An 18,283-nucleotide genomic window follows, 5' to 3' on the forward strand; every position below is an offset into this window, starting at 1 on the left:
AGTAAAACCAAAGTTTTTTTTCCATTTATCACAGTCCAACTCCAATGAGACCGATGAGGTTGGTGCAATGCCATCAGCCTCTTGAGATCGGGTTTCAATTAGGATGGGAACAATCTTAAGTCTCCCCATCTAACTATATCAAGACGGTTTCTTTTGTTATCCAGAAGCGTTGTCACGGCACTGAAAGCACGTTCCACCAAACATGAGCTGGGAAAGGCAATGATAAAAACTTTGACCCGATTCCACACGTGAGGGTATTTCTCTTTGATTTAGTTCTGTAGCCAGAACGATTGATACGAGATATTGAACTTCGTTTTGAGTGCAAAATCGCTTTACAATGTTATCAGTTCTTTCTCAAAAATTCCATGTTCGGAAATATCACAGAAGAGGTCGATTATCCAGTCATGGATTTCTAACTGGAATACATCCTGGAATCGAACTCCCATGCCTTTGTGTACTTCTTGAAGATGATTACTGTACGTCTATATCAACATCAGATATGCCTTTGTCACTGGTATCAAGTTGATGCAAGCTTGAGAATTGGAAAAATTCTCGTCTAGCTAAATTTCGCTGATACAACACGAGCTTATTTCGTTACCCTGATAGGATAATTTCAATTCATTAAAATTGGAAAATATGTCTGACAAGTAGGCGATATCATTTCTCACAACCAGGACGTCATTCGCAAGGCCAGGGTCACAACTATTTAGAAATTCCACGGTAGTTTCAAACAGGGAATAAAATCGTGCAAGGCAATTTCTCTTGGAAAACCATCGTACTTCGGTGTGGAGTAGTAAGCGCTCAAAAGCTTCATCATTCTCATTGCACAATCGTTTGAATGAGCGTGTATTCAGAGCGTGCGCTTTAATTTTATTCACTGCTTTGATGTCAGTCTTCATAGACAAATTAAGACGAATGCTAGATCAAAATATTGTCGGATTGTAAAATCGGATTTGCGTAACCGCAGTGCTTCAAATTGTCATGCGTTACGTTACGACCTCAACTAACTTGTGAGGTAGGCTACTGCGGAGCGAAGTTGCCAACATTGCCACAATATCTGCCACAGAGCTCTTATAGTCACCGTCTTCTTTTGCACTTCTTTGAAGCGAAACATGACAAAAATGCTTTGCAATCCTCTTCTTGTAACTACCCCGATTTGCTCTCAGCGCCCCCCAAACGCCCACTTTGTAACCAGCGCCCCCTTTATGGTCGCAAACGCCCCCAGGGGGGCGCTGGCGCCCACTTTGGGAACCACTGCTCTAAAGGGAAAGTGTGTTTTCTGAGCTGTGGCAGAAGTAGGCCTATCCTTGTTTATGAAAAAACTTACGGTATTGACTTTGAATGCGTTGCTTAGCCTGCCCTAGCCTACAATCCTATCTTTGGTAAACAAAAGCAGGTGGCAGCATTCGCCTCGATGATCATCCTATATCGGATGTAGCCTACTGAATTTTAAAGCAGCCTAGGTACGACTCCGGGTTGTATCGGCTACTTGGCAGAATAAACCACTTCATATCATCATCAGTCGTTTTCTCCGCCTGCGGTAGATTGCGCATCAACATGGCTTATTTGTTTCCAAGAGTGGCGATTTTGAGCCAACTCGCCCAGTGTCGTCAAGTGGAGTCCGGTCCATGATTGAATGTTGTCTTGCCATCGTTTTGGTTGTCTACCACGTTTTCTTTTTCCTTCTACTTTGCCTTCTGTGCAAACTTTGCTGATTCCGAATTGTGATCTTTTAGTGTGGCCGAACAGTTTTAAAACTTTTGATTTTATTATTGGTGCAATTGGATGTAGTTTTGTCATAGTTCACTTCATAAGTCATAAGTCGAGTTTAAATATTTTGACTGGATGCTTCTGGCTAAAACCAAAGAGTAGGATAACTTTCAGTTGTGAGTGAAGTAGCTTATCTGGACGAGAAAATTGTTGTCATAGAATAGATGATGCTCTACTGTTCGATCTATAGCCTACCAAAGCTTTTGCAAACTTGTGTAAAGGCGCCTTAAAACTGATAGCCTGCATTTGCTTTTTCTAAAATGACAGAGCATCTCTCTTTAACTGGTAAAATTTTTGGAAAGCGAGCACCTGGAGATAAAGACAAACACACCTGAAACAATTTAACGACAAGACAGAAACAATCATCCATGCAACATATAATAGGAACATTTGGTCTAATTATTATTCATCTGAGGCCGTCGATGCCTGGTTCAGGCAAGGCAATTGAAGAAGAAGAAGAAAATGATGGCTCATGAAAAATGGACATAATTAAACTGTAAGTTACAGCATTTCAAACATTGCAGAACTGTAGATTTTTTTAGTAAACTGTAGAAAATCGCACAAATCTTTGACTGCAATAGCCTTATAATTCAAATGCAAAAGGCATTTTTTCTATGATGCAGTCACAAATAGGGTGCAAGAAGAACATATTTTAGTTGAGTCTCAAACAGGGTCACTCCGTTTGCCCTCTCGCAGAAGCTACAAGCCCGTTTTTAGCATCTTAGTGGTTGTGTACAATTTTAATCATATTTTGTGAAAGCAATTTAATGATCTCATTAAAGCTGATCCTTCCTCATTGAACAAAGTTAAGGGAGTTTGGCAGACATCAACAAACGCAGTGCAATCAAAGATCACATTTAGCCTAACCTATGACTGCAGTATTTGTTGTAACATCAAATTTACATTGGATTTATTCAAAATAATTCGAAACTGTCAAGTGTCAATCAGAGTTTGAAACTAAACTTCACGAGGTAGCCTACTCCAAATAAAGCAGCACAACCCTAAGCTCAACAAGCAATTAGTCGCTGGAGGGACATCTTTCTTGTTAAATTTATACTAAATTACGTTTGTTTTATGTTGTTTAGTGATTTTCCTTAATTGCCTAATTATTTTTATCCAGATTATGTAACGTAATATGTTCAGCTTTTGAATCATTTAAGGCAACAGATTGTTAATCGATGCTTAACTTAAAATTGTAAACGTTAGTCAGCAGCCTAGTAGCACGACAGTTTTGTCATGACTGTGACTGTTACTATGACTACAAATAAAAATTCTTTGTAAAGATCGTCGTCGTGTGAGCCTCTGAGGCCGAGGGTCTATCGTTTTACCACCCCAGATTTACGATATTCCCAGACTTACCACCCTAGTTTTACGATATTCCCAGACTACACTGGAAGGCTACTAGAGAGCAGCCAGACTTTGGTTTCATCATCCGTGACACGCAGACCTTCCACTCCGTTAGGTGGCTTGAAGATGGTACAGTCATTGATGATGTGGTCAGCGGTTTGTTCCTTGGCACCACATTTACAGGAAGAAGAGGCCATTCTCCATTAGTGCAGGGTTGAGCGGAAAAGCCCGACACCCGTACGGAAACGGTTGAGAGCGCACCCATGCCTGTCTTGGCAGTGTCAGGCCAATGGGGCGTGTTTCGGCGTCGGGGATGAAAGAATAAAGTCTGGTGGTGCTTGACTTCCATTCAGAACTCCATTTATGGTCTGCTCAAGCAGCCGCAGAGATGTCTTGTTCATCAGCTTCGTTGATCAGAAGTTGAGCGGCTGGCACGAATGGGTGTCTTGATTTCAGTCGACGGGGGTGCTTGTTTGGGAGAGCAGAGATCTTGTAGTGGAGAAGGTGGTTAGGCTCCAGTGCCCGTCGACCGAGGGACAGAGTGGCTTCTTCGCGACGAAGCTCAGCGGGTTGGATGCCAGCGAGAATGGGGAGATTGTCCAATGGTGTGGGACGCAGGCATCTGGTCACTGTGCGCAGAGCGCTGTTTATGGCAGTGAGCACTGCGGCACCAAACAGGTGCACAGTAGTGATGCAAGCCGCGCCGCGCCGCGCCGCGTACGCGGCCGCTTTTGACTTTTTCGCCGCGTGCCGCGCCGCGCCGCGTGGAAGGTTGAAATGACAAAGCCGCGCCGCGCCGCTTGCCGCGTAAACTTTCAAGAAATTAATTTTTCGTAAACGTAAACTTTCAAGAAATTAAACTTTCGTAAACGTAAACTTTCAACTTTTCAAGAATCAGCTATGAAACTTCAAATTTAAATTGGAAACACGGATCAGTTATTTTTCCCTTCGGAAACCCTAAGATGGAAAGCTATGCAAATGCAAATTGCAAATGGCTTGCAGTTGACAGGGTTTTAGGGCTTGCTTGTCAGGGAAGCTGTACGAATGTTTTTGGTTAGTAGCCTAGCTGATAAGCTCAGTTACCAGGCTATAGGCCTAGCGCAACTACCGCATTATTTACTATATCAGTTAGCCCAGTGAGTTCAGGCTATAAGTTTTACTCTTGTGTGTGTAGTTCATATAGCCACTGGCATTATAATTGCATTATTGCTTACAAAAAGTGTTCAAAAGTCCTGATACTGGATCCAGGAACATTCTATTTGTCTTAGTTTGTATTATGTCTTAGAACTTAGATGCATTGCTGATAAGAGAATATGATCTGGTTAGCCTGGCCAATTAGTGCACAACTGTATTGGTACTAGGTTACCAGTTATATGCCATGGATGCTTTTTCCTACAATTGACTTTCTAAACAATAACTCGTTAAAATATTTTTTTTTAATTTTGTAATTTGCGGTGTGCGGTGCGGTGCAGTGTCAAAGTTCCAGATAAATTGCGGTGTGCGGTGCGGTGCGCGGATAGATGAGTCAGTTGCGGTGCGGTGTGCGGATAAAAATTTTGGGTTCGCTGCATCTCTAGTGCACAGTACTCTGCTGAAGAGTAGACGAGGGCTAAGGCTGCTATACGCGAAGTGTCAGCCCTCACCCCCCAGCTAGAGCCTGCCAGGCGCTTGAGTAGCGCAGCGCGGATGTTAGTTTCTTGCGCAGTGACACCAAATGGTGGCGGCATGTGAGCGATCTGTCCAGCATCACCCCAAGACACCTTGTTTCGGGGCAGAAGGACAGAGATTTTCCGTTGTTCTGGACGTGTAGCTCACGATCAGTTTCCCAATTGCGGAGGTGGAAAGCTGCTGCCACAGTTTTGGTTTCGCTGAGTTTCAGTCGCCAGTTTTGGAGATTAGCTGAGAGAGTTTTCATGTCCTGGCTCAAAGTGTCTTCTAGATTTTCCCACGACTTTGTGGAGTGGAGAATTGCCAGGTCGTCCTCATAAGCGTATTTTGCGGAGACCGTAGTTGGCAGGTCGTGGGTGTAGATGTTGCAAAGAAGTGGAGCCAAAACCAATCCCTGTGGGACGCCGTTCCATCGCTCAACCTTCTTTGTGTCTAGCCGCTAAGTAGTCTGGTGGCGGCGGTATTAGAAGCAGCACCAAGGTGGCAAGTTGTAAAGTTTGTAAAGGTGGCAAGAATTTTATTAATTTTTGATAAAATTTAGCTACAGAAAGACGTTAAATTGACATATAGGCTAGATCAGTGATCTCTGGTGTCCACATATACTATAGCATATAAGCTAACACAACTTCGTCAATGTTGAGTATATATGTATGTCATCAATCGTCATAAGCGCGTCGCATCGAAAAATGTTTCCGGACAACTGCTGTAACTATTCGTTTTCATGTAACGAATAACCATTTCGGCTGCATAATCGACTGGTGAGAGCCTTGGTAGCGCCGGTTCGACACCATTCCAGAGCATGGGGTATGCTTTTCTAGGATGCTTAATAGAATGTGTTGACACAAAGATGGGCTTCCATGCCTTCCCGTTCGCTGAATCTAAATCTTCAACTACCAGGCCAGAGCCTCAATGTAGCAAAAAATTAATAACTATCACATGCGATTGCTTTGTAAATACAACAAAATATTTATTAAAAATTCTTAAACTCGAATCCATATTCAATTGGTCAAACGGTACCGTGCAGAGATCGTTACAGTATAAATCACGCATTTAAGTTGTGCACAAAATTATGCCTATGCAATGTATGCATCCAATTCGTTGAACATGATACTAGTTTAAAAAAAGCTTTTCATTTAATGTTGCTGCATCATAAAAATACCTAAACCGACAATGCATTTCCGATGATTGAGTAAAAATCGTATTTACATCGATTTGATGTAACCTAACATCGAGATTACTAACATCAATGAAAAGTATTGAAACAAGTGCAAATATCAATGGTCTATGAAATGGCAAAAACACAAGTTAAACCACTTTGTTGTCAGCCTAAAACTGAGCAAGATAATGAGTGCAAGGCTGCAAGAGTTGATTACGTCAAAGCCATAACAGTTCAGCGAAATTTTTAAGATATTTTCACTGAATAAGGTGTGCATCAAGGATATTTTCACAAAATATCTTTAAGAGACTATCACAAAGAAAATCAATGATTGACAGAAATATGCAGTGATATGTATGTTCTCGAAGGTCTAGTCTAGGTTTTAGGACAAAGCTAATGTTGTCAAAATGAAGTTTACAGTAGGTTATTTTGTAATAATCTTCAAAACTGACTTTTGTCAGATTTCTTGAAAAAAAATCGTAAAAACTCATTCAACCAGTCAAACAAATGATATTTGAATAATTCTGATTGACGGCGACTCCTAGAAATCGGTTGATCTCAGAACAGACGCCCTTTGTCAGCCCGACCTACTTCGTCTGATCAAATAAGGTCGGGGTATTCTGATTACCGGAACTGAAAGTCTAAAAAGAGCTTTAGAAAATGTCTTTTTCAACGAATTTTTCCGATGACAATGAAACCGTGATGAGGTGCTAGCAACTGGCTGTTCATCTCCCCAACGTTGGAGGAGTTGAATCGCTTGTGAATCTTTTGCACGCCAACTAACGCTAACCAGTATGTTGAGCATCATTGAGCATACACAACACAACAAATGATAACGAGAAGATTCCGTTTCTTAACTGGTCGGAAATATAGCTCGATTTAAAAGCAACAATGAAGAAGACATGCTGAGAATACAATAATTATGATTAAAGAGCGATTGTTACAAAAGGAAGCCTATAACCATGTGATGGCGGCGTGTTTGCAGCAACGTGTCGAAGACCTACTTAGCGTTAGCTCAAGTCAATGTCACATTGATGGCTTTCAAATGTAACAAAAATCAGTCGGATCAGTGTTGAGGAAAGATACAACTAGCAAACTCTGGCAGGTGAAAATGTCAGACAACAATACAAAAATAAACATCTGACAATAACTAATTCCTGAGCGACTGTTTGAAATTGCAACCAGTTCCAACCAGTTTCTTTCCGACTTGAAAAGAAGTTGCGAAGCTTCATTGTCTTGAAGATGACGCGACAGACGTCCTTTGATGTCCTAGGCAACTTGATCAGCGACGTAATTACTCTCAGAACAGGCACAGTGGAAGATGGAGTCAAAGGCGCTGGCATGCGTCGAAGGCGCTATCACTACGGTGGTGAATCCACACGTGCAATTACGAGCATTGATGAGACGACGAGCATGGATTTGATAATGAAGCACAGCAACATAAAACAAACAAGATGGTTAGTGGCTTACAACACAAAGTTTAAATGTTAATAAATATCCAACCGTACACGTCAATTCAACGTTTTTTGACGCTGCATTGACGGAACAGGGTCACATTATACGGTTCGAATTCGAAACCGCAACAACACCAAATTTTAATAAAATATTTTTGTACAGCAAACTTTGTTCTATTGTATTAGTATCAAAGCTAAGAAGTAAACATTAGTTTAAATGTTCTAAGTTTACCAAAATGTACTGAAAGTACCCCGGGCTAAGACAAGGAGTTGTTGCCGTGTTTTCTTTCGTTTATGAGTATTTTCGTTCGTTATCTGAGCCACTATGGGAATAATGAGCAAGCATCATCATTTAATAAATTCCGAATGATTGAAAAAATGAATGTATGAATTATGACAAGGAAAGTTTACTATCTTGACAAGTGAAATTAATCCAAAGGTTGCCAATTCTCCAGGTTGAAAATCGCAGCGGAGATGACAGCGTTCAAGCAGCGGAGATGACGGTGACGACACAAGGCATGACATCTTACAGTCACGTGACGTCTTCCAGTCACCATTAGTGCAGCACAACACGAGATCAACCAAGAAACAAACCCGCTGATTTCAAGCAAGCCGTTTGAGAAACACAAGACAAAGACAAGTTAGAAGCTACCACAACAACCACGCATGATGAGTAAGCAGCATCAGCAACACAAAAGCAAATCATTACCGAATGCAATGCAAGCCTTCGGATAGCGCAGCAAACATCTTTTGTACCTGATCAACCAAGGCCTATCGCCCCTCAAATTCAATTTCGACAAAGAGTAAAGCGTTTTTATCACTTCTTATTTACATTTGGTATGTGTTTTACAATCTTAAATCAACGCTTAAACTAAGGACTAGATGACGAAACAAGTAGGGCTGGGACTCCCTGGGAGCAGGCGCGGATTTATGGGGGGGGCCCAAGGGGCCCGGGCCCCCCCCGAAATTTTGTGAGAAATTGTTGAATGGTTTGATATGCTTCTAAACAGCTGATATTAGTCCCACAGCGGACTTACAACCCCCCCTTTGGCACGCGTGTGAAGTCACGATATTGAAAATGATGCTTTCAGTCTTTATGTCTCTAAAACAAAGTTTGCCTAATTTTAAGCGAAACTGCATTGAAAGAGCGAGTTTTGCCAATACCAAACATTTCAGCCAGGAATTAGCAACAAGAAAACATAGAGACTTAGCTTTATTACCGAAAAAATGCCGAAGAAAACATGATCTTATCCTTTTGCTATGCCACCGGACAGCACCATTTTACAGGAATATTTATACCCATATTTTTGTTGAAAATGCTCTCAGAATGCACCAAATTCAAAGTAATTTTTCAAAATTTTCTGGGGGAGGCCCCCCACACCCCCCGCCGCTGGGTGTCGCCTTTGGCGAACACGCCGTCAAAACCCCCCAAATTCCTGGCTACGCCACTGATTGTTCATATCTGTTTTATCTTTATTACTTTTTAATTCATTTTCAAATTTTCTGGCCCCCCCCCCAAAAAAACTCCTAGATCCGCGCCTGCCTGGGAGATTTATTTTAACAAAGCGTTGTCCATATTTTAAGATTTTATTTGCAAATACATTCACATCATAACACACGGGACTGTCACAAGCATTCCGAAAGACAATTTTTGAAACTCTTTGGCATCTTTATGCAAATGACTGTGAAGTCAAGTAGTTTACCAAACCAGTCATGAGTTCGTGGCTATTTGTTAAGAAGTTTTATAAGTTGGGTGTACAGTAGCACAGGCAACGCCCGCAAAGCAATACTTCACGGAGACTCTTGCAAATTTATGCACTACTTGCTTACATTTTTTAAACACCACTTGAGACTTTTTGTTTGGCTTCCAATGACGTTGAAAAATATCCGCCATCAAATAAAAAGAAATATACATCGATATTTACATAATAAATTGTAAAAAACAAGCCCCGCAAATAAATATAGCCAAGAAATCAACTTGAACTGTAAAAATAGTCCGACAAAGAATGAAAAAGAAAGCACGTAACTGCCCTTCTAAAAACGTAAAAAAAAATAAATCAAAGTTCCCAAGAAGCTAATGTGGTGACTTTTCATCACAAAATGTCTTTTCCAACAAAAGTACAAACACAAAACTCAACTACTAAATGCAATTTGCATTCGAAAAATTAAAAACATTTTCCCGATGCTTTTCAAAAAGCAATGAAAAATGTTTCCAATTTTTCAAACCAAAAGACAAACCGGAACTACAATAATCTCAATATCGACGAATCCTACGGAGAGGACCGGAAACAAATCAACCCCGAAGCACTGTAAACCAAATCTCCTTCCTAAATTCTGTCTTTAGTTTACTCTTTTCGTTTCATTTCGTTTCGCTTCTTTCGCTTGGCACTCCTCTTACTACCTTTTTTACCACGAGACCCGCCACCCCTTTTCCCCCTACTATGGGAACGTCTAGTCACCTTCTGCCAACATCCAGCTATAGGGAGGCCATCATCACCCTGAAAATAATAAAAGAACTTTAAATATTAAGAAGAAATAGTTAGCATTTTTAGTCAACCCGAGCAAAGAACTAGACGCAAAATGCATAAAATAAACTCGTGATAAAACTCAATTAAATTATGCAACTAAATACGAATAGCTGACTATTCTAAACGTTTGCAGAACGATGAATTTGGTTTCTGCATTTGAGGGTTCATTCTCTTTGAAAAATTAAAAAAAATTGTACCACCGTGATGACTTTTAGCTGAGTTCACAGTAGTCTATATTGTAAAAAATGTATAATGTTGCTGCCAAAGAGTTTATAATTTATTTTCCATATTTCATATGTGTGCAGAAAGCCTAGTTTAGATGAATAATTGAATACGCTTGATTCCTCTTCTACTGAACATTTCAGTGTGAGTTTTTAGTGCTATCTATGGCATAAAAAGCACCGAACTCACATTACACACACATCCCAAACAAAGCAACGGAACACAACACAAGTAGACCAAAATAGAAACCCTGAGTACGCGTCGATTGTGTACGGTCAATAAATGTAGGACGAGCAACAGCACGAGCTCCTCTGAGGAAATGAAGAGAGGAGGAAAGATGTATCACATCAGAAACAAGCCACTGTCTTCACGATAAGCAACTTAGTTTACTAATGTAAAGTTCTTAAACTGTTCGTACAATTTTGTCACAATCAGGATGTGATATTGCGTCACGTCCGTCTAATCCGGGAGCTCCAGGTTCTCCACGGGTTCCCTTCCTCCCTCTTTTTCCTCGTCTTCCAGTCTGGACAGGCAGAGACACAACAAGAGAGTAAAAACAATGTCATTGGTGTGTCTTCATCATGCGGCCAAGAAGGAAAAGTGAAATTGGCGTTGTTCCAAAATGTTGGCAACAACAACACCAACAACAAATGAAATGAAATTCATGTCATCAAGAAACAAAATGAAACATCACAGGAGAAGATGTACTCGTCATTTGATTCTCGTTTGGGTTCCAAACAAGATGACCATCCTCCACCACACCGTTTCAGACAACATCAAGCAATCTCCCAAAACATTCTTGCAGTGATTTGCAAATCATTAACAACCCTTTGGTAAAATTTTTGGAAGGCAGCAAGATTGTTTTGCTTGTTTGGAGTGTTATGTGTCTCCATACGCCATCTTATCCATTTTTATACTATTTTTTACATTCAATTGTAATGAAAAGGAAATGTACATTAGCCTCCATGCAACAGTGACCGTGTAGTCTCTCGAAATAGCTAGGAGAGCCGGAAGTGCTTTCTACGTATATTAACGTACGTTTTGTTTTACAAAAATTAAAATTTTGCTTTGCAAACGTCAGCAAAATGACCACAGACTGAGGCAGAAAATTATTTGAATCAAAACCGATTTAAGAAAAATTCATTGCAGGTTTTTCATGATTTGCAAATCACGAGAGCTTTGAAAGACCGTTCGTCTTGTCGATGTTTTGAAACACCATTGCAAATTCTCCATCCATGTGACAGTGACAACAAATTTCATGCAACTCACATCAACAAAATGAAACAATGAAGGCTTTCAATGATTTAGTTCCATGCCCACAAAGGCGCATCACCCAACTGCGCATTCTTGATCAGTCGCACGCATGAGAACCACAGATGACAACTTTCTCACATTGTGCCTCAATTTCAGTGGCAAGATGTTTGAAGCAAGGTATGCCAGGGCCACCTGGAGATGCGGCCTGATTCGTCATATTTTGCAGATTTTGATTACAGCTACTGCTAGTGCTTGACTGACATTTTCTGAGATGTTTTTACTTTTTGCGGTTTCCTAATGACATAAAACTTTTTTGTTGCCTTGGGGAAGCAGTAGCAAATGAGAAAAAGTAAGTTGAAAAACGCAAAATCAGACTGTTATTGAAAATTAACAGTCTGACTAAAATCTTCGAAATCAAATTTTCTTTGTTTTTCAACATGTGAGGATGTTAAAACCTATTGTGTCATCTGGGGGAAAAGAATAAAGAAAGCGTAAAAGTCTAATTTTTAGAAAAGTTTATTTAAACGTTCTCCCAAAGTTAGAAAAACCTGGAAATTTCCGCAAAATGTGACAAATTAGGCCGTATCTTTAGGTGGCCATGGGTATGCAAACAAAAAATCTGTTCTCAAATCTGTTGCTTGTTGTTAGCATTCTTCCTAACCCACAGATTGAAAAGAAATCGATCGGTCGTTTCAAAAAAATAAATTACTGTTGGTCTTTGAAGTATTTGTGAGTGGGAGCATTTAAGTTCCAACGCATTTCACACAAACGATAATTGAGACCAAACAAAATAGCATAGCAGAGATGCCTTGTTTAGATATCCTGTTGTACTGTACAGTATCCTACTGCAGAGTGGGTAGGCTACTGTTAGTGAATTTTTACAAGATGTCATCACATCCTTTTAAAATTTAACGTTAGTAATGTCTTGAAAATCTGTCAAGTTATTTGGAGGCAGTTGCCAACACCTATTTGCTTTGAAAGGTTGTTGAAAGTTTTTACTAGTTCCAGAGGTTATATGTTTTTCAAATGAAAATCGAAACTGATTTGACCTTGTAAGCATGGAAGTTGATCAAGGTCTACGAAGAACTGACTCATAAGTAACAACAGACGGCTTTAAAGTTAACCCAACTGTAATCTTGTATTTCATGATAGAACAGGGCCGTTGAGAGGATAATTTTGGCCCGGTAAAAATCAGATTTTCTCGCCTCAAACTAAGATACTTCTCGGAAAAACGCAAAATATCCAAAGTATAATAGATGGTTTTTTCAAGTTTTCGGGTTTCTTGGAAAGATTACGGGCCCCTAAAATTATCCCGGACCAAAAAGTACCTCCTGGACCCTCTGTCCGCTGTGGTGGTAGGCTACCGTGTTATGAATAGTCTTTGCGATTGTTTAAGATTTCATTGTTTACAATCGTGTTTAAGTAGATTCAAAATTTTATCACAAGAAATCACTACAAAAAGTATGACGTTTTTAAGAAGAAGGGCACCACATCGTCTGCATCAATAAGCGGCAAACAACTTACAACTGCCGATAAAGTGCTTTCGTTTTAGTTTGACCTATTCTACTTGTTTATGTTTTTGTCCAGGTGTCATCTTTATTTGCTGCAATTAACTGATTTTGCTGACTTTGTTTGATAAACTTCAATACGGAATTTTGCAACATCAGCTATCTTAGTATCATGTATGATGATACTTAATACTTCAATGCATATTTTTGGTTGTATCTCGTCTGACTTACCAGTGGACATGGGGCGTCAAGACCGGGGGCTCCCATTTCACCTGGCGCGCCCTTGTGGCCTCTTCTTCCCCTTTTCCCCCTTTTTCCAGGCTAAATGATGCCACATCAAGCAATTTGTTAATAAATGAAAATGAATAAAAACTTGGATGAGACTTTACCAAGTCAACCGAGTTGAGCATCTTTCACGTAAATGTAACGTATAAAAACGCTGCATTGATGCAAAAACTCACAAATAAAATGGCAAAACGTTAGTTAAACGACTTCAAAACAGGCATTTTAAACTAGCATGATGCAATGAATGGAAAACATCTTTTTAGTTTTTAACTTTGAAACAATAACATTCTTTCATTTGCGTTCAACTGATTTGAGTCTCACAGAATTTAGATGGAAACCTGATTTTCTCTGCACAGCTTGGTGCAACTCTTTTTTCGTTAAAATATGATAAATTTTGGTTGAAAATTGACAAGATCATAGAAAGTGACACAAGCCAGTGAACACGCACCTAGCCTACTTTAGATCTATTCTAAAAATTCCACCAGTGTGTTGCAATGATTTAAAGTACAGCAACGTCAATTTAACACAAAAATCAAATTGCTTAGGGACAAGTTTAATACATAAACAAGCATGCTACACACTCCAAATGTGATAACTTGAAAAAATGCAGTATGATGACAAAAGGATGAGACGTCTTGCATACTATTAAAACATTAACGAACTGTTGCAATAATGAACGTCTTCGAGTAAATACTTTTCTTTCACATAACATATAAAATATTCAACTGAGTACTTTTAAAAACGTAGGCTATAGTTTAAACATTTTTTTCAACGTTTAAAGACGTTCACCTGTTTATAAACCTAAACACATACAGAGTGCAGTCGTTTAAAGACGTTCACCTGTTTATAAACCTAAACACATACAGAGTGCAGAGTCACGGCATGTACAATATTGATACTATACCAAATAGATTAAAAAATTCATTATAAAAAATTCTTGTCAAGTAATCTTTGTCTGGTTCGAGCAAAGCAAAATGATACATATACAATGTCGGCTGCATGTTACGGGTAGTGCAGACTCACCTTTCCAGGTGCTCCTTTCTCCCCAGGAGGACCCTAAAATTAATGAGGATTGTAAGAAATAATTTCAAGGAGTTTTAAATGGCAAAAAATGTAACATATCGCCTTGAAATTAACCTTTTTGCAAACAACTGCACACGAAACTGAAGTATTTAGTGTAAAATTTAGCCTGATAGTAGTAGCCTGTTGCAATAAATCACACTGTAAAAATATTCTAAAATGTTGTTTGACCATATGAAGCAATTTCCTTATTCATAATGTCTTACCTTAACACCTGTGAGTCCCGGCGATCCCTGAAGTAAAATTAAAAATCATCAGTGTCTTATTTTATCAATTTCAAGAAGACAGTGTTGCCAATCAAATGCGTCTAACCGGCCGCAGGTGTTTTTCAATTCACAGTTTTCTTATAACTAGTAATATGCTTTGTTTTCACTATCATGAGAATCTTTATTTCTAATAATATGTAAATGCATGATTGAATAAAACTAAGAATTGCCTTGCTACTTTCATCCGAAAGGTTTTATTGAAGATACACATAAGCAAGCTCTTAACTTAAAATTTGTCACAACTTGTTAACTTGCCACCACTTACGGCTTGGAATTTTTAAACCGTGTTCGTATTTTGCTATCTTGCCGCAACCCACAACTGCTGCAATGCTTCCTGTGTATAGGCTCTCGCTTTTTCTCGATGTTAAATTAAGTTTCAAGTACAGTAGGTCTACAATGATTGGTATGCTACAATTCTTCTTTCTGAGAGTAACCAAAGCAAGCTACAATCCGTTATAGGGTTAGACCAATGGCGGACGTGTCAGAATCACAGAGCGACTGCTCCGTGAACACGAACTTAGCCAACAATTATCAGATAGAAAGACAACAAAAATCAAAATTACCTGTGCTCCGGTTTTCCCCACTATACCCTGTAAAACACGCAATGGTTTCGGTATTTTTAACAACAACCAAGAGGCAATCACCAGTTAAAACAATAAAAGTGGCAATTTTCAAGCATGTTGAAATACATTGTTTCAATTTCTTTTTCTCATTAAAGCTGAACAATACGTTTCCAGCAACACTTCACTATTTCAACAAAACATCCTAAGTTGTCATAAAGTAATTACTTTTACTAACATTGCATACAGATAAAGCATACTGAAAATTACAAAACCGTTAGTATAAAACACTTACAGGAAGACCTCGTTCTCCTGTGTATCCCCTTTCACCAGCCTGACCGGATAATCCCTGAAGAGAGATAAAAAAAAGTCAACAAAAGAATTTAGCAAAGTTTCTTACCCAAAGATGCACCGGCCTTTAAAACGTTTCCATCTCTATTTCGTAAACTTCTTGATCAAACAATTCCAATGTTAAGTTTGTCAAAGGAGCTCTGGTTTTAACTTGTTATTGTTTACTTCGTAATTTGTTACATTTCAAAAACCGTAACAAAATGTTTTAATTACAAGGAGATGTTCAAAGATCTTTCCATTTTCTAACTGTATCATACACAATTACACATGGAGTAGCCTATTAGCTTTTTTGACATGTAGAGTAGAAGAATTAAACTACAAATACTTACCATTGGTCCAATGTCACCTTTTGCACCCTGAAACAGCAAATAAAATAATAAACACGATTACCGGAGAAGATCTACTAAGAGTGAAAAATTCTTTTGCTCAAAACACCACGAAGAGAAAATGCTTTACATGAGGTTTCAATTACCTTTTAAAACCAGAATGGATATTGGATACTTATCTTGAAGACAATTAGAGCGAAACGACAACGCCACCAAACCATAAGTAATAATTTCCAAAACATTTTCATGCACAATCATAAAGTTCAAACCACCCAGACATCTAGATGATTACATTGAATAAATCATCACCACTTCTTATTCGGTAACACAATCGAAGGGCAGCCAGTATTACTTATTTTAGATCTCATCATTTCTTATTAGTTCAATTTGAAATTTCAAAGGCAGCCAAACACACCATAGGCAGTAGGTTAAACTAAATACCCATTTGCAGGTAGATCAAGCAACAGGTATTGCACTGTCGCACACGTAACTGTAACCCGCGGCATAACTCATTTTGACGTAAAACGCCTAATGATAAACCACGAGCTTATAGTATACAGTAGTATCCAAAGCAAAAATTTTTGAAGCATATTGAAACTTCATTGGTTATCAATCTATCTGCTAACTTATGCAGCAAGTCTTAAATGAAGATTGTCTTAAGAGATTCACACATGAAATATTTTCACCTAGAAACAGTCCAAAAAATCACCGAAATTAAACCAGATTCTACCTTCTCCCCAGGTATCCCATGTAACCCGGGGCTACCTGCACTTCCGTCTAAGCCTGGTGACCCCTATGTTGAGGTAACCAGTCGGAGGTTAAGATTGACATCATGTTAAAGAATTTGGACAAAACGTATTTTAACAATTTCGAAAGTGAATTTTATCTGCTTTCACTACGACGTGAAATTTATCGTTACGAGTGTTCTCCAACCAGCAAAAGCTGTCATTTTACATAGTTTCAACGTCTGGTGAAAATGGTGGATGATATTAGTGAATGGTATTGACAACAGGGCATTTATGAAGCTGTGTTGAAGTGTAGAAGGATAAACAAAGAACATGATGACGTCATACAACCAACCAACATGAAGCAATTACAAGTGTTGACAAATTAACTGCTCAGTCGTTTTGTGCAACTAATCATAAAGGTCAAAAGTTTATGAAAATAACATCAGAAAATATAATAAAATATGGAATTGTTTGTGCTCTGTGCCTCAGATCAATAAAACTAGCAAGCAATTCCTCGCCGGAAAATCAGTCGATTTTACATTGAATATTCAAACGGTGTATCAATGTAAAATAATGATTTTCTGGATGAGGGAAAAGTACGTAATCACGATGTAACAAACCGGCAATCCCATGACACCCGGATCGCCACGATCTCCCTTTTCTCCTCTCTCTCCCGGCACACCCTGGATGAGATAGAATCGATTAAAAAATTTGTTGTTGCCAAACCAGGGATAAACAAAAACGTTTTTTATATGGAATTAACACAAGTTAGTCACAGCAGTAGTTATACACGTTGTCAGCATACAAACCTACTATATTATTATGCTTCAGTTTAAATTAATTTCGACTGCTCCAACTTTATCAGTTCTTCTTACCAAAACTATTATGTTTGTAAGAAACGTCTACGATTCAATCTACTCGCTAAAGACCAGTTTTTCTGAAAAGTTACAACTTTTTTACAATTTGCCGACGGATGGTAACAAATGTAAAGCTATAGGCTACGTCATTTGTCCACGAGCGATCGTTTCAAAATGGTTTCGTTTTAAACTAACATCAGATCCTGTGAGTCCCCGAGGTCCCATCGGTCCTGCTGGCCCAGGAGCACCAGGTGGTCCAGCAACCTATTGAAAACATGGCATAAAAATAAAGGTCTGAGTGGTAGAGAAATTGCCTTTTACACAAATCTTAAATTTTCATAAACATGACGTACATTTTATTTTTTAGTTGCATATTACACGTCTTGTATACCTATTTTAATACAGAATTGCAAACTGTTATCAGCTGCAAAAAATGACTTTACACGGCATGCCACACATATTAACTTGACGCAGCAATGGATGACGCAGAAAACTACTGGTAATCCAGCAGTCCGATGAGGAAAAGTGACATGAAGCAGCTGAAACATCCACAAAGCTCTTTCTTGCAAGTGCTTGTGGTGCATGATTAAAGCAAAGCGTTGATTCGCTGAAATCGCTTTTGCAGCAATTAAGCGAAAGATAGACGGCAATTTAAAACAACTTAACAAGGGAGTGACGGCACGAGAGCATCCTCAAAGAAAAAAGGATCAAACTATACTTAGGCAAACAATCAGAGATAACAAATGAAAGCTTAACTAGTAGAATATATTACTTTCACAAGTGATTGCGAATCACATATTTTTTAAACACAGCAACATTTTTTTGAAGCAGTGTAAAGGGAACTTTACAAACGATGTTAGAAACTAGATGCTCTCGTACAGTTACCGCGTGGTAACATTAACTTAGCTAGCAATACTTGTCTT

The 18,283-nt window shown here is 38.9% G+C and overlaps 1 protein-coding gene across 1 annotated transcript in view; it reads right to left on the minus strand.

The window, feature by feature from the left end:
* Nucleotides 1-8,940: 8,940 nt before the first annotated feature.
* Nucleotides 8,941-18,283, minus strand: part of LOC145776720 (uncharacterized) — a 51,644-nt gene continuing 42,301 nt past the window's right edge. The window contains exons 25-33 of the mRNA XM_082587948.1: nucleotides 17,556-17,624; nucleotides 17,124-17,186; nucleotides 15,779-15,805; nucleotides 15,394-15,447; nucleotides 15,102-15,128; nucleotides 14,479-14,505; nucleotides 14,216-14,248; nucleotides 10,564-10,668; nucleotides 8,941-9,893 (exon numbers count right to left, since the gene is read on the minus strand). Of these exons, the coding sequence (XP_082444074.1) occupies nucleotides 9,741-9,893; nucleotides 10,564-10,668; nucleotides 14,216-14,248; nucleotides 14,479-14,505; nucleotides 15,102-15,128; nucleotides 15,394-15,447; nucleotides 15,779-15,805; nucleotides 17,124-17,186; nucleotides 17,556-17,624 (558 nt within the window). The 3' untranslated portion in view covers nucleotides 8,941-9,740. The remainder of the gene's footprint in view (nucleotides 9,894-10,563; nucleotides 10,669-14,215; nucleotides 14,249-14,478; nucleotides 14,506-15,101; nucleotides 15,129-15,393; nucleotides 15,448-15,778; nucleotides 15,806-17,123; nucleotides 17,187-17,555; nucleotides 17,625-18,283) is intronic.

This window comes from Aplidium turbinatum, chromosome 9 (genome assembly GCF_918807975.1).
Source record: "Aplidium turbinatum chromosome 9, kaAplTurb1.1, whole genome shotgun sequence".
NCBI classification, from domain to species: Eukaryota; Metazoa; Chordata; class Ascidiacea; order Aplousobranchia; family Polyclinidae; genus Aplidium; species Aplidium turbinatum.